The 12,500-nt window shown below is 41.2% G+C and overlaps 1 protein-coding gene across 1 annotated transcript in view; it reads right to left on the bottom strand.

Moving 5' to 3' along the window:
- Positions 1-12,500, bottom strand: part of LOC126988252 (lachesin-like) — a 147,888-nt gene that overhangs the window by 77,575 nt on the left and 57,813 nt on the right. Inside the window, exon 2 of the mRNA XM_050846302.1 lies at positions 3,074-3,183. Coding sequence (XP_050702259.1) covers positions 3,074-3,157 — 84 coding nt within the window. The 5' untranslated portion in view covers positions 3,158-3,183. The remainder of the gene's footprint in view (positions 1-3,073; positions 3,184-12,500) is intronic.

The raw sequence follows: 12,500 nt of genomic DNA on the forward strand, positions 1-12,500 counted from the left end.
AAGGTATGAGAAGGGTATTGAGAGGGCGGAAAGATATAGGAAGGTATGAGAAAGGGATTTTAAGAGGGAGGAAAGGGATTGAAAGGTATGAGAAGGGTATTGAGAGGGAGGAAAGGGATAGAAAGGTATGAGAAGGGTATTGAGAGGGCGGAAAGATATAGGAAGGTATGAGAAAGGGATTTTAAGAGGGAGGAAAGGGATTGGAAGGTATGAAAAAGGGATTTTAAGAGGGAGGAAAGGGATTGGAAGGTATGAGAAAGGGATTTTAAGAGGGAGGAAAGGGATAGAAAGGTATGAGAAGGGTATTGAGAGGGAGGAAAGGGATTGGAAGGTATGAGAAGGGTATTGAGAGGGAGGAAAGGGATTGAAAGGTATGAGAAGGGTATTGAGAGGGAGGAAAGGGATTGAAAGGTATGAGAAGGGTATTGAGAGGGAGGAAAGGGATAGGAAGGTATGAGAAAGGGATTTTAAGAGGGAGGAAAGGGATAGGAAGGTATGAGAAAGGGATTTTAAGAGGGAGGAAAGGGATTGAAAGGTATGAAAAGTGTATTGAGAGGGAGGAAAGGGATTGAAAGGTATGAGAAAGGGATTTTAAGAGGGAGGAAAGGGATTGAAAGGTATGAGAAAGGGATTTTAAGAGGGAGGAAAGGGATAGAAAGGTATGAGAAGGGTATTGAGAGGGAGGAAAGGGATAGGAAGGTATGAGAAAGGGATTTTAAGAGGGAGGAAAGGGATAGAAAGGTATGAGAAAGGGATTTTAAGAGGGAGGAAAGGGATAGAAAGGTATGAGAAAGGGATTTTAAGAGGGAGGAAAGGGATTGAAAGGTATGAGAAGGGTATTGAGAGGGCGGAAAGGGATAGAATGGTATGATAAAGGGATTTTAAGAGGGAGGAAGGGGATTGGAAGGTATGAGAAAGGGATTTTAAGAGGGAGGAAAGGGATTGAAAGGTATGAAAAGGGTATTGAGAGAGCGGAAAGATATAGGAAGGTATGAAAAAGGGATTTTAAGAGGGAGGAAAGGGATTGAAAGGTATGAGAAAGGGTTTTTAAAAGGGAGGAAAGGGATTGAAAGGTATGAGAAGGGTATTGAGAGGGAGGAAAGGGATTGGAAGGCATGATAAAGGGATTAAAGTGAAAGAAAAAGGCATTGAGTGAAGTAGAGAAGGATTGAGGCAAAAAAGAAAGGAAAGGAAAGCATGTGAAAGGGACTGAGAGAGAGGAAAGGGATGGAAAGGTGTGATAAAAGGTGTAAGGGCGAAGAGATGAAAAAAAGGAAGAACAGAAAAGGAATAATAGAGAATAAAGAAGAGAAGGAAATTAGTGAGAAATAACGGGAACAAACGAGGGAGTCAGACGGGAGGAATAAGCAAGAAGCAGATGAGGGATGAAAAATCAGGAAATATTGAGGAAAATGAGTTTGAAAAATGGAAAGGCGAAGGTAAGGAAGTAAGGTGAAGGGAGATAAGTAGTTATTGAGAAGTAAGGTTTAAGGAATGAGAGGAATGAGTTTAAAAGGATGGAGAGAGAGAGAGAGAGAGAGAGAGAGAGAGAGAGAGAGAGAGAGAGTGATGCAAGGAAGGTATGGATGGGTCGATGCTGTGTGTGTGTGTGTGTGTGTGTGTGTGTGTGTGTGTGTGTGTGTGTGTGTGTGTTTCTTGGCGATCTACTTTGATGTTTAATGTGCTGCTTAGTTGAGCGCTTGGCGGACACACACACACACACACACACACACACACACACACACACACACACACACACATTCAATCTAAGCCCAAACATTCAACTTGTCATAATCAACACTTCTCTCATTCCTTCCCGAGACTCATATCATTTTTTTCCATCACCCTTCAGAGTATAACACTGGCCAGCCCTCCCCTTCCCCTCTCCCACCCCTCTTTCTTTCTCTCTCTCTCTCTCTCCAGCAACAAGAGAAATTCCACCCCTGAGTCTGATTAATGTGTTGGAGCAAAACTTGGCCACACAAATGTATGCGAGGCGGCAAAGGAAGATTCGAAGATTGATTGCATTTGGACAAACAACGATGCATCAGTTTGAAGCAACCCCCCCCCCCCCCCCGCCTTCCCCCTTCTCCTACTCCTCTTCCTCCTCTTCCTCTCGCCACTATCGCCCTCTTTCGTCTTCTATTATCTATCATCAATCTATTTTTCATTTTAGTTTCTTTTCCTTGTTGTTTATTTCCTCTTTCATCTTTTCTTTGCCTGTGGGACACCAATGTCTGATCACGTTCTGGACTCGAGATGGCCAGCAAGTCCCCTCCCAGAGTGAGCTTTGGTGAGGGATCTTTGGGCACGGCTGACACCTCACCCCCACACTCACCCGGGAGGAGTGACACAACCCCCAACTGACACCCGGCACTCATCCACAGGGGCACGGATTAGAGGAGACTGCCCATCGGTCTCCACATCTGGGAGTCGAACCCCGGATCTCTTGGTTGTCAGGCGAGCGGGCTAACCACTGCATTACCGAGCTCCGTGTGATTCGCCACGGCATGATCACAAGTTGGACTCACTGTCGCCAGCAAATACTCGCCCGACAAGAGCAAACTCACTATAATCGACCACTGCTTACTGACAGGACCCCCCCCACCCCCCGTGTGTGTGTGTGTGTGTGTGTGTGTGTGTGTGTGTGTGTGTGTGTGTGTGTGTGTGTTACAATAATAATAATAATAATAATAATAATAATAGTAATAATAATAATAAGAGTAACAAAAATATTATTCTAACAAGTTTAATTAATGACAAAAAGCGAGGGAGGTAAAGAGATGAGGTTATGGAGATGCTAAACGGTAACATGATCAACACAAACCCCTCAAAAGTGTCTCACCATAAAGGGTCACCTCATGCAACACACACACACACACACACACACACACACACACACACACACACACACACACACACACACACACTAAGGCAAGAAAGTAACAAAAACTATCAGATCAAGTAAATACCAGCCCTTATTCAATGTCATATATATAAGTCACAATATGCCACACTGAGGTCATGCCAGGTCACACCAACATCACACCAGGTCACGCCAGGTTACACGCACCTTGAAGAGGGTCAGGTTCTGGACGCGGCAGGACAGCTGGGCAGATTTCCCCACCGCTGCCGTGAAGTTGGTCACCTCGCCCATGAACTGCGGCAAAACATCTCCTCCTCCTGCGGGGCGAGAGGTCAGATGTTAGGAGAGGTCACAAAGGGTCATGAATGGGTCAGGGGTCACATATTACATTAAGAGGTAAAGGGAAGTATGTCTATGCGTTTCTTAAGGTTAGAAAGGGGTCAGAAGCGAGAGATACAGAGATGATTAGCTTATAGATATACATTTTTTATTTTTTTATTCTTTTTTTTAGATATGGATACTGGATAAAGGGCGAGCTTAGTGTTTATTGCTTTTATGTTTGTTTTTTATTGTTTATGTTTGTTTGTGTGTTTGTTTGTTTGTCTGTGTACACTTTCAAAGACTTTAAGTATGATTAATTAAGGGTTATATATTAGATGCATCATGATAATTTTAAAGAATCTCTCTCTCTCTCTCTCTCTCTCTCTCTCTCTCCATAAATTAACATCATGAGGTCTTTTTTTATGTGACAGGAGGAGGAGAAGAAGAAGAACAAGAACAAGAACAAGAAGAACAATAAAAGATAAACAAAGAAAGAATATGAAAAAAACACGAAGGAAAAAACAAAAACAAAGAGGAAAGAGAGAGAAAAAAAGGAAACAAACGAAGCAAATAAGGACAAACAGGAAAAATAACAGAAACAGAAATAGAAGCAGAAAGATTAACAACAGGAGCAGCAGGAGGAGGAGGAGGAGAGAGAACAAACAGAACAAGAGAAAGGGAGTAGGAGGAGGAGGAAGAGGAGAAGGAGAACAGCGACACCAAGAGGAAACTATACAAAGATAAGAAAGAGGTAAGAGTTGGGAATGAGAGGGCGAGAGACCCCGAGAACTGTGGGACCATTTATAACAACTAAATAACTGATACGGACGCGGACGATGAGGTTATAAGCACACAGGATGAAGGGGAAGGACGAGGGAGCGAAGGGCAGCTGAAGGGGAGGGAGGCGCAAGGGAAGGGAGCGAGGGACAAAAAACACCGCGAATGGAGATAGATGTATAAGGAAAACAATGAGCGAGCGAAGAGGAGATGAGAGAAATGATAAGGGGGAAGTGAATGGCTGAAAATCGTATCTCATGCTGAAGAAAGGATTAAATGCAAAGGAGATGGAGCGTGTATGAATGGTGGTGATTATGGGCGTGTTGGTGATTACTGTTGTGGTGGCTATTGTGGTGGTTGTGGTGGTGGTGGTGGTGGAGGAGGAGAGATACAAGTTGCTATAAATACTACTTCATCTTCTGTTTAGTAAGTATGGCAGTCCCTCTTGACTCTCTCTCTCTCTCACTCTCACTCTCTCTCTCTCTCTCTCTCTCTCTCTCTCTCTCTCTCTCTCTCTCTCTCTCTCTCTCTCTCTCTCTCTCTCTTTCTCAGATGCCAAGTTTCTCTTTGATTCGTATAGTATCGCTCATGAAGGCAATTGTCTGTCAACATATCTCTCCATTGTCCTCTACATCCAATTCGGTTTTTGGCAGCCTCTCCCTGCATGCCTCCCCGTCCTCCTTCTCCTCTTCCTCCTCCCTATAGTCTCAAACATTTCTGGGCTCACACCTACATTTGCTAAGGCTTCGTTGAGGTAGAATATAAAGGGCCTATTACACTGGGCAAATTTTCCGTGAATCTTCAGTCAAACCACGATTTCCGCTAGCGTGGTTTTCATTTGTTTCTTGTTATTGCTGATGATGATGATGGTGAGTAATACCGTCGTCCTTCAGTGAAATCTACCGTAGCTTTGGAAGATCGTGGACACGTCAGAAAACCACGGAAATATGAGAACCACGCCAGCGGAAATCGTGGTTTGACTGAAGATCCACGGAAAATTTGCCCAGTGTAATAACCCCTTTAGTATATCCACGGTGGGCAGTTCTATGACCCTAGTGATAGTCTGACAAGGGTTCTGCACCAAGAATATGAAAAAAACACTCAGGAGAGCCCGGCTAATCTCCACTGTGGACTTTGAAAATACTTGTTATGAGAGGTGGAAGCGTCTGAAAATGCGCGCCTTAGGAACTATGCAATATAACGATGAGTTTGTTTCTCTAGTAGTGTGTGTGTTTATGGATGTGTATATGTGTATGGTTAATTCTACTCATTGGTTAGAATTATAAAACACTTTCGTTTCTCACATCAGCTATTTCTAAAGGTCAAAGAGGAGATCAGTCGGGTTCTAATGAGTGTTTCTTCAGGTTCACGGTACAGAAGAAGGGTCAAACTACTACCGGGGTCATAAAACTACTCCTGGAAATGCCCTCAACTCCTACGAAAACCTTGTCAAATATGTGTTCTTGGGCGACGAAATGTCTTATAATTATCCCTCGCAACTCCAATGACCATTTAACTTTCTCATTTCAAAAAGTTTCACGGGATTCAGGAAAGGATGATCAGAAGAAATGCGTTGCCCAGGCTAAGTTACGGCCAGACGAACAACACGGGTCCCGAGTTCGCATCCCGTCGCTAGTGTTGAATAAGGGAAGTTTTGAGAAAAGAAGGAAAAACTAATTTGTGCGCCAGATGTATGGAATGGCGGGGGTAGTGTTAGTGGTAAGTGTAGATGTTGTTGTGGTGGTGGGTAGTAGTAGTAGTTGTAGTAGTAGTAGAAGAAGAAGTAGTAAAAGAAATAATATAATTGTGATAACGATGTGAAAATGAAGAAAACAAGGATAATAATAATAATAATAATAATAATAATAATAATAATAATAATAATAATAATAATAATAATAATAATAATAATAACAATAGACTGCCAACATTGCTCCCTTTTCATCTTGGCACTCCTCCTCCTCCTCCTCCTCCTTCTCCTCCTCCTCCTCCTTCTCCTCCTCCTCCTCCTCCTCCTCCTCCTTCCTTATAGCTTCCATAGCTTGCCCCAACAGCAACTACACCCACGATTAGACACAGCTGCTGCCCGGCCGTCACCACCACCACCACCACCATCACTGTTTTACGCCTCTACGCCACACGATATTGGACTATTTTTGTAGCACGGCCATTCTTACTGTGTGCTACTACTACTACTTCTACTACTACTACGGTTGGGAAAGAAGGGAAGGAAATAAGAGCAAGGTTGGCACGTCACTCCCATCCCATTCCCTTCCCTTCCCTTACTCTCCTATCCTCGTTCTTTCTTTTATTTCCTTTAGCATTTTTTCCCCTTTCCCTCCTACTCATTCCCTCGCCCCTCCATTTTTGGCCGGCGTTTTAAATTAATAATCTCGCAAAACCATCCGACCGTCCACTCTACCTGTGCAGGGGAGCGATATTTTACAACCTGTTCTCAGTGCTAGATGGTGAATGGCTGACTACCTTGTGTTGGGGGATCATTGTCATCATTGTCATCATCATCATTACAACGGTTATGCACACGAAGAGAGAGTGGTGAGTGTGGAACTATCACTAGAAGACGAGGGGGAAGGAGAGGAGGAAGGAGGTTGGTGTAGAGGAGATGGCTGTGTGTGTGTGTGAATGCTGGCTGGCCGGTGAAAGAGAAGGTGATTGCAGGATATGATAAAGATACAAGGTGACACATCAGAAATAGCGACCCCGTATAGAATGAGAGAAAATCCACGAGAAGAAAGAAGAGGAGGAACGAGGTTGGTGACACATGAGAAATAGCGACCCTGTATTGAATGAGAAAAAAAAATCCAGTTGTTGTTGAAGAGGATGAAGAAATAGGAGAAGAAGAACAAGACCAAGACATTGTCAATAAGAAAACAAGAAGACGAGGAAATATGAAGAAAAATGATGAAAAAATGGGGCGCGCTGTACAACGATCGTGTTTTCTAAGACGTTGAGTCGAAGGAAAGACAAATGTTCCAGGACTAAAGACAATACCAAGAACAACATTGCCAATAAGAAAACAAGAAGACGAGGAAACATGAACAACGATATGAAGAAAAATGATGAAAAAATGGGGCGCGCTGTACAATCGTCGTGTTTCTCAGCCGTGGAGTCGAAGGTGAGACAAATGTTCCAGGACTAAAGATAGAGTTAATCGCCTCAAACTCGACATATTTCCACGCCTTCCTTGCATTATTTCTTTTTTTTTTTTTTTACAGCAGAGTCAGTTCAAGGGCATAAAAAAAGGAAACAAATGTGAAAAAAAGCCCGCTACTCACTGCTCCTATAAAGAGTTAGACGAGTGGCCGAGAGATAGGTCAGTTTCGGGTGGCGAGGTGTCCTGATACCCTCCTCATGAAAGAGTTCAAGTCGTAGGCAGTTATGAATCAATTCCAATGTTCGGATTTCGCTATTGCATTATTTTTCTCGGGTTCTGAAATCTACTAACGATTATAGAGTAACGAATATCGAGAAATGTTTAACGTACAGCAGAATTATCACTCAGCACCAAGACAAAAAAAATATTAGATACAAAGATACATACCACTAAGTTAAGGAATATAATCTACATAATTGATTCCTAAGTACTTCAGTTTTAAATTAAGTAAATGATGATAATGATGATGATAAAGTAACACTAGAAATGACAGGAATAAAAATAGCAATAATACAAGTCTCTCTCTCTCTCTCTGTCTCTGTCTCTCTCTGTCTGTCTGTCTGTCTGTCTGTCTGTCTGTCTGTCTGTCTCTCTCTCTCTCTCTCTCTCTCTCTCTCTCTCTCTCTCTCTCTCTCTCTCTCTCTCTCTCTCTCTCTCTCTCTCTCTCTCTCTCTCTCTCTCTCTCTCTCTCTCTCTCTCTCTCTCTCTCTCTCTCTCTCTCTCTCTCTCTCTCTCTCTCTCTCTCTCTCTCTCTCTCTCTCTCTCTCTGTGTGTGTGTGTGTGTGTGTGTGTGTGTGTGTGTGTGTAAATACGTGCACAGGTAGGTACGCGGGTATATGAACGCATAAACAAGTTAAATAAAGCGAACAGAACAATAAAACAACAATGAAGAACGGCAGCCATAACTCATCCTATTTCACCCTCCTACCCCTCCCTCTCTCTCTCTCTCTCTCTCTCTCTCTCTCTCTCTCTCTCTCTCTCTCTCTCTCTCTCTCTCTCTCCTGAGAGAGAGAGAGACATTCAAGGAGAGAGAGAGAGAGAGAGAGAGAGAGAGAGAGAGAGAGAGAGAGAGACAGACAGACACACAGACACACAGACAGACACAAACACACAGGGAAACAGAGGAGACTTTTTTTTTTTTTTCTTTCTTTCATTCCCCTTTCCTCTCGTGACAAGTTCAAGGTGATGAAGCTGGTAATCTCTCTCTCTCTCTCTCTCTCTCTCTCTCTCTCTCTCTCTCTCTCTCTCTCTCTCTCTCTCTCTCTCTCTCTCTCTCTCTCTCTCTCTCTCTCTCTCTCTCTCTCTCTCTCTCTTCTTCTGTGTGTGTGTGTGTGTGTGTGTGTGTGTGTGTGTGTGTGTGTGTGTGTGTGTGTGTGTGTTTGCTTGTGTTAGTGAATTAGAGGGTTAAAGATACAGAAGACAGATTCAGACAGACAGACAGACAGGCAAGCAGACAGAGAGAGAGAGAGAGAGAGAGAGAGAGAGAGAGAGAGAGAGTTGACTATATGAGTTGCTAGCATACTGATCCATACTGATCAATGTATTTACTTGTTTATTTGTCAGATACATAATACATAGGTGTGTTATATTGATGATCAGAGAGATTATTTACTAAGTTGCAAGAGGCTTTGATTCAACATTAAAAACAAAACTTGTACATGTCAGATACTGGTGGAGATATAACAGGTAAACCGTTCTCAAGCCTTAAAGAGAGCTGAAACGCTTCTCACTTCTCACATCAGGTATTTCTAAAGGTCAAAGAGGGGGTCAGTCGGGTGTTAATGAGTGTTTCTTGAGGTTCACGGTACAGAGGAAGGGTCACACTACCACCAGGGTCATAAAACTACTCGTCGAAATGCCCACAGCTCCTACGAAATCCTTGTCAAATATGTGTTCTTTGGCGGCGAAATGTCTTGTAATAATGAAGCAGCTCGTTATTATATTTACAAAGAAAAGAAAATGCAGTGTCAATACAAATTAAAGTTCCGATTATACTTTATTTTAGGGAAGAAAGGCGCTGTGCTGGGAGTCACTTGTTTACAGGATTTATTAAGTAGTGTAAGAGGGAGGGATTATACAGCTAGAAGGGAAGGAAAAGGAAATAAGGGATAAGCTTGGAAAGTAGAAGATTATATATATATGAAAGAGGAATATCGGATTTAATCTCTTGTTTGCAGGATTAAGAAGTGTATGATAAACTGTGTCTTTCGCTACCAGCAATAGAGGCTTGATTGTATCGCTAGAGGGAAAGAGAAGAGAAATAATGGATTTGCAGGAAAGGTAGAATCTTATTTATAGATAGAACAAGAGAAATGGCTGTAGTCTCTCGCTTGCAGGATTTATTAGGTAGTGTAAAATAAACGTTGTATACCGTTATGAAAAAAAGAGGCTTCACTATACTGTTAGAAAGGAAGGGAAATAAAAGGAATATGATGAGGAAACAAGCAAGGGAAGGTAGAGTTTTATTTATATAGAGAGCAGAAGTGATTATGGTCTTGTTGAAGGGATTTATTGAGTGGAGGATGGTAAACTATGCTATTAATTCGTACTAAAGAAGCTTCGTTAACCACCTCGAAAAATTAGAAATGTAGGGATATTGTTTAAGAGAAGACACATATAAAACTCAATGGCGGCTTATGATCTCGTGGAATATATAGAGGAAAACAAACTTAGTGATTCGTTACGGTGAGAATGAATTAGACGTTGAGAAGAACACACGGAAAGGAAGATAGATAGATAGAGGTAAAAACAGGTGCAGCGGAGATACTTTGTGCTAGTCCTTGAGAAGAGATGAGCGGAACAGTAAAGAAGATAGATAGTATAGGGCAGATACAGGTGCAGGGGAGGTAGTTGGTGGTCTAGACATTAAGAGGAGAGGAGCAGAAGGGTGAGGAAGATCGATAGCGTAGGGAAAAACGGGCGCGGGGGAGGCAGTTAAGTTAGTGTCCTTGTGAGAGAATGATACTAAGCTGATTTGTTAACGTGTGTGTGTGTGTGTGTGTGTGTGTGTGTAGGGGGGGAGAGAGAGAGAGAGAGAGAGAGAGAGAGAGAGAGAGAGAGAGAGAGAGAGAGAGAGAGAGAATAATGCATAAACGTACAGAGGGGAGAAATAAAGGTGAAGGGAGAGGATAGGTAATAGGGAACACAGGTGGAGAGCTGAACGCGTGGCTTCGTGGTGAGCGATGTTACGAAGAAAAGTCAGGTTAAGAGTGAACATAATTAAAGGGACAGAAAAGATTGATGAGAGGTGAAGTTTATTAGTTGATTTAGGAGAATAAGGATGGCGGTGAGCAAGAGGCCTTGTGAGAGTTATATACATAGAAACATAACTTAATAAATTGAGTTACTGGTTACGTTTTGTGCTTTTTTACGGTAAAGGAAACAGCTCAAGGTCAAAACAAGCAAAAAAACATTAAACACCGCTCCTATTATTAAAAACAGAAGAGATCAATTTCTACGGAGAGATGTTTTGATATAGTTACAAAGCAAACAATAAGAAGATAGAAAAAAGTATGTTTGAGTAGAGAATTCCAAAAGAGAAGGTCAGAAGGAGAGGAGGCGAAAGGAATAAACAGTTAGGAGAGAAGAATACAAGAAAAAGGGAAGAAAAAGAAACACAGGGAAAGTAGATGAAGTGAAGGAAGACTGACTTAGTACTGTGAGGTTTGAAACTAAGAGGAGAATCGATGAAGTGATTTATATTGAAAAGAAGCGAGATTTGACGTAATAAACAAAATAATAGGAAGTTAAGAAAATTAAGTGTTTATCTGGCATGGGTACCGAATTTTGCCTTAACGTTGCTTCTTATGCAGAGGAGAGTAAACAAAAACGTAATAAACAAAATAATAGGAAGTTAAGAAAATGAAGTGTTTATCTGGCAGAGGTACCGAATTTTGCCTTAACGTTGCTTCTTATGCAGAGGAGAGTAAACAAAGACGTAATAAACAAAATAATAGGAAGTTAAGAAAATTAAGTGTTTATCTGGCAGTGGTACCGAATTTTGGCTTAACGTTGCGTCTTATGAAGGAGAGAGTAAACAAAAACGTAATAAACAAAATAATAGGAAGTTAAGAAAATGAACTGTTGATCTGGTATTGGTACCGAATTTTGCCTTAACGTTGCTTCTTATGCAGAGGAGAGTAAACAAAAACGTAATAAACAAAATAATAGAAAGTGAAGAAAATGAAGTGTTGATCTGCCATTGGTACCGAATTTTGGCTTAACGTTGCGTCTTATGCAGAGGAGAGTAAACAAAAACGTAATAAACAAAATAATAGGAAGTTAAGAAAATGAACTGTTGATCTGATATTGGTACCGAATTTTGCCTTAACGTTGCGTCTTATGAAGGAGAGAGTAAACAAAAACGTAATAAACAAAATAATAGGAAGTTAAGAAAATTAAGTGTTGATCTGATATTGGTACCGAATTTTGGCTTAACGTTGCTTCTTATGCAGAGGAGAGTAAACAAAAACGTAATAAACAAAATAATAGGAAGTTAAGAAAATTAAGTGTTTATCTGGCAGAGGTACCGAATTTTGGCTTAACGTTGCGTCTTATGAAGGAGAGAGTAAACAAAAACGTAATAAACAAAATAATAGGAAGTTAAGAAAATGAACTGTTGATCTGATATTGGTACCGAATTTTGGCTTAACGTTGCTTCTTATGCAGAGGAGAGTAAACAAATTTATCATACTGAACGTGACTTATTTAAAAAGAACATAAAAAAAACAATTATGGAAGAAAATAACCATGAACAAACCTGGTGGAAAGGAACAGCCAGCAAAACATTGAACCTATAACAAAACTTTTAGCCAATAACACAATTTTTACAGCGGCCATTTATCATACTCAACGTGTCCTAACAATTAAAAAAAACATATAAAAAAACAGTTATGGAAGAAAATAGCCATGAAGAAACTGGTGGAAAGGAGCAGCCAGCAAAACATTGAACCTATAACAAAACTTTTAGCCAATAACACAATTTTTACAGCGGCCATTTATCATACTCAACGTGTCCTAACAATTAAAAAAAACATTAAAAAAAACAATTATGGAAGAAAATAACCATGAAGAAACTGGTGGAAAGGAGCAGCCGGCAAAACATTGAACCTATAACAAAACTTTTAGCCAATAACACAATTTTCACAGCGGCCATTTATCATACTCAACGTGAGCTAACAATTGAAAAAAAGAGGAACATAAAAAAACAATTACAGAAGAAAGCAAACATGAACCAGCTAGTGGAAATGAACAACCAACAACCCAATTACCCCCAAGGATAGTTTTACAAAGGTCATTTATCATCCTCGCCGCACTGAGATGGTCCCCTTAATGCGTCGCTCCACCCCCTCCCGCCGCGGT

The sequence above is a fragment of the Eriocheir sinensis genome, chromosome 68 (assembly GCF_024679095.1).
Source record: "Eriocheir sinensis breed Jianghai 21 chromosome 68, ASM2467909v1, whole genome shotgun sequence".
Taxonomy (NCBI): domain Eukaryota; kingdom Metazoa; phylum Arthropoda; class Malacostraca; order Decapoda; family Varunidae; genus Eriocheir; species Eriocheir sinensis.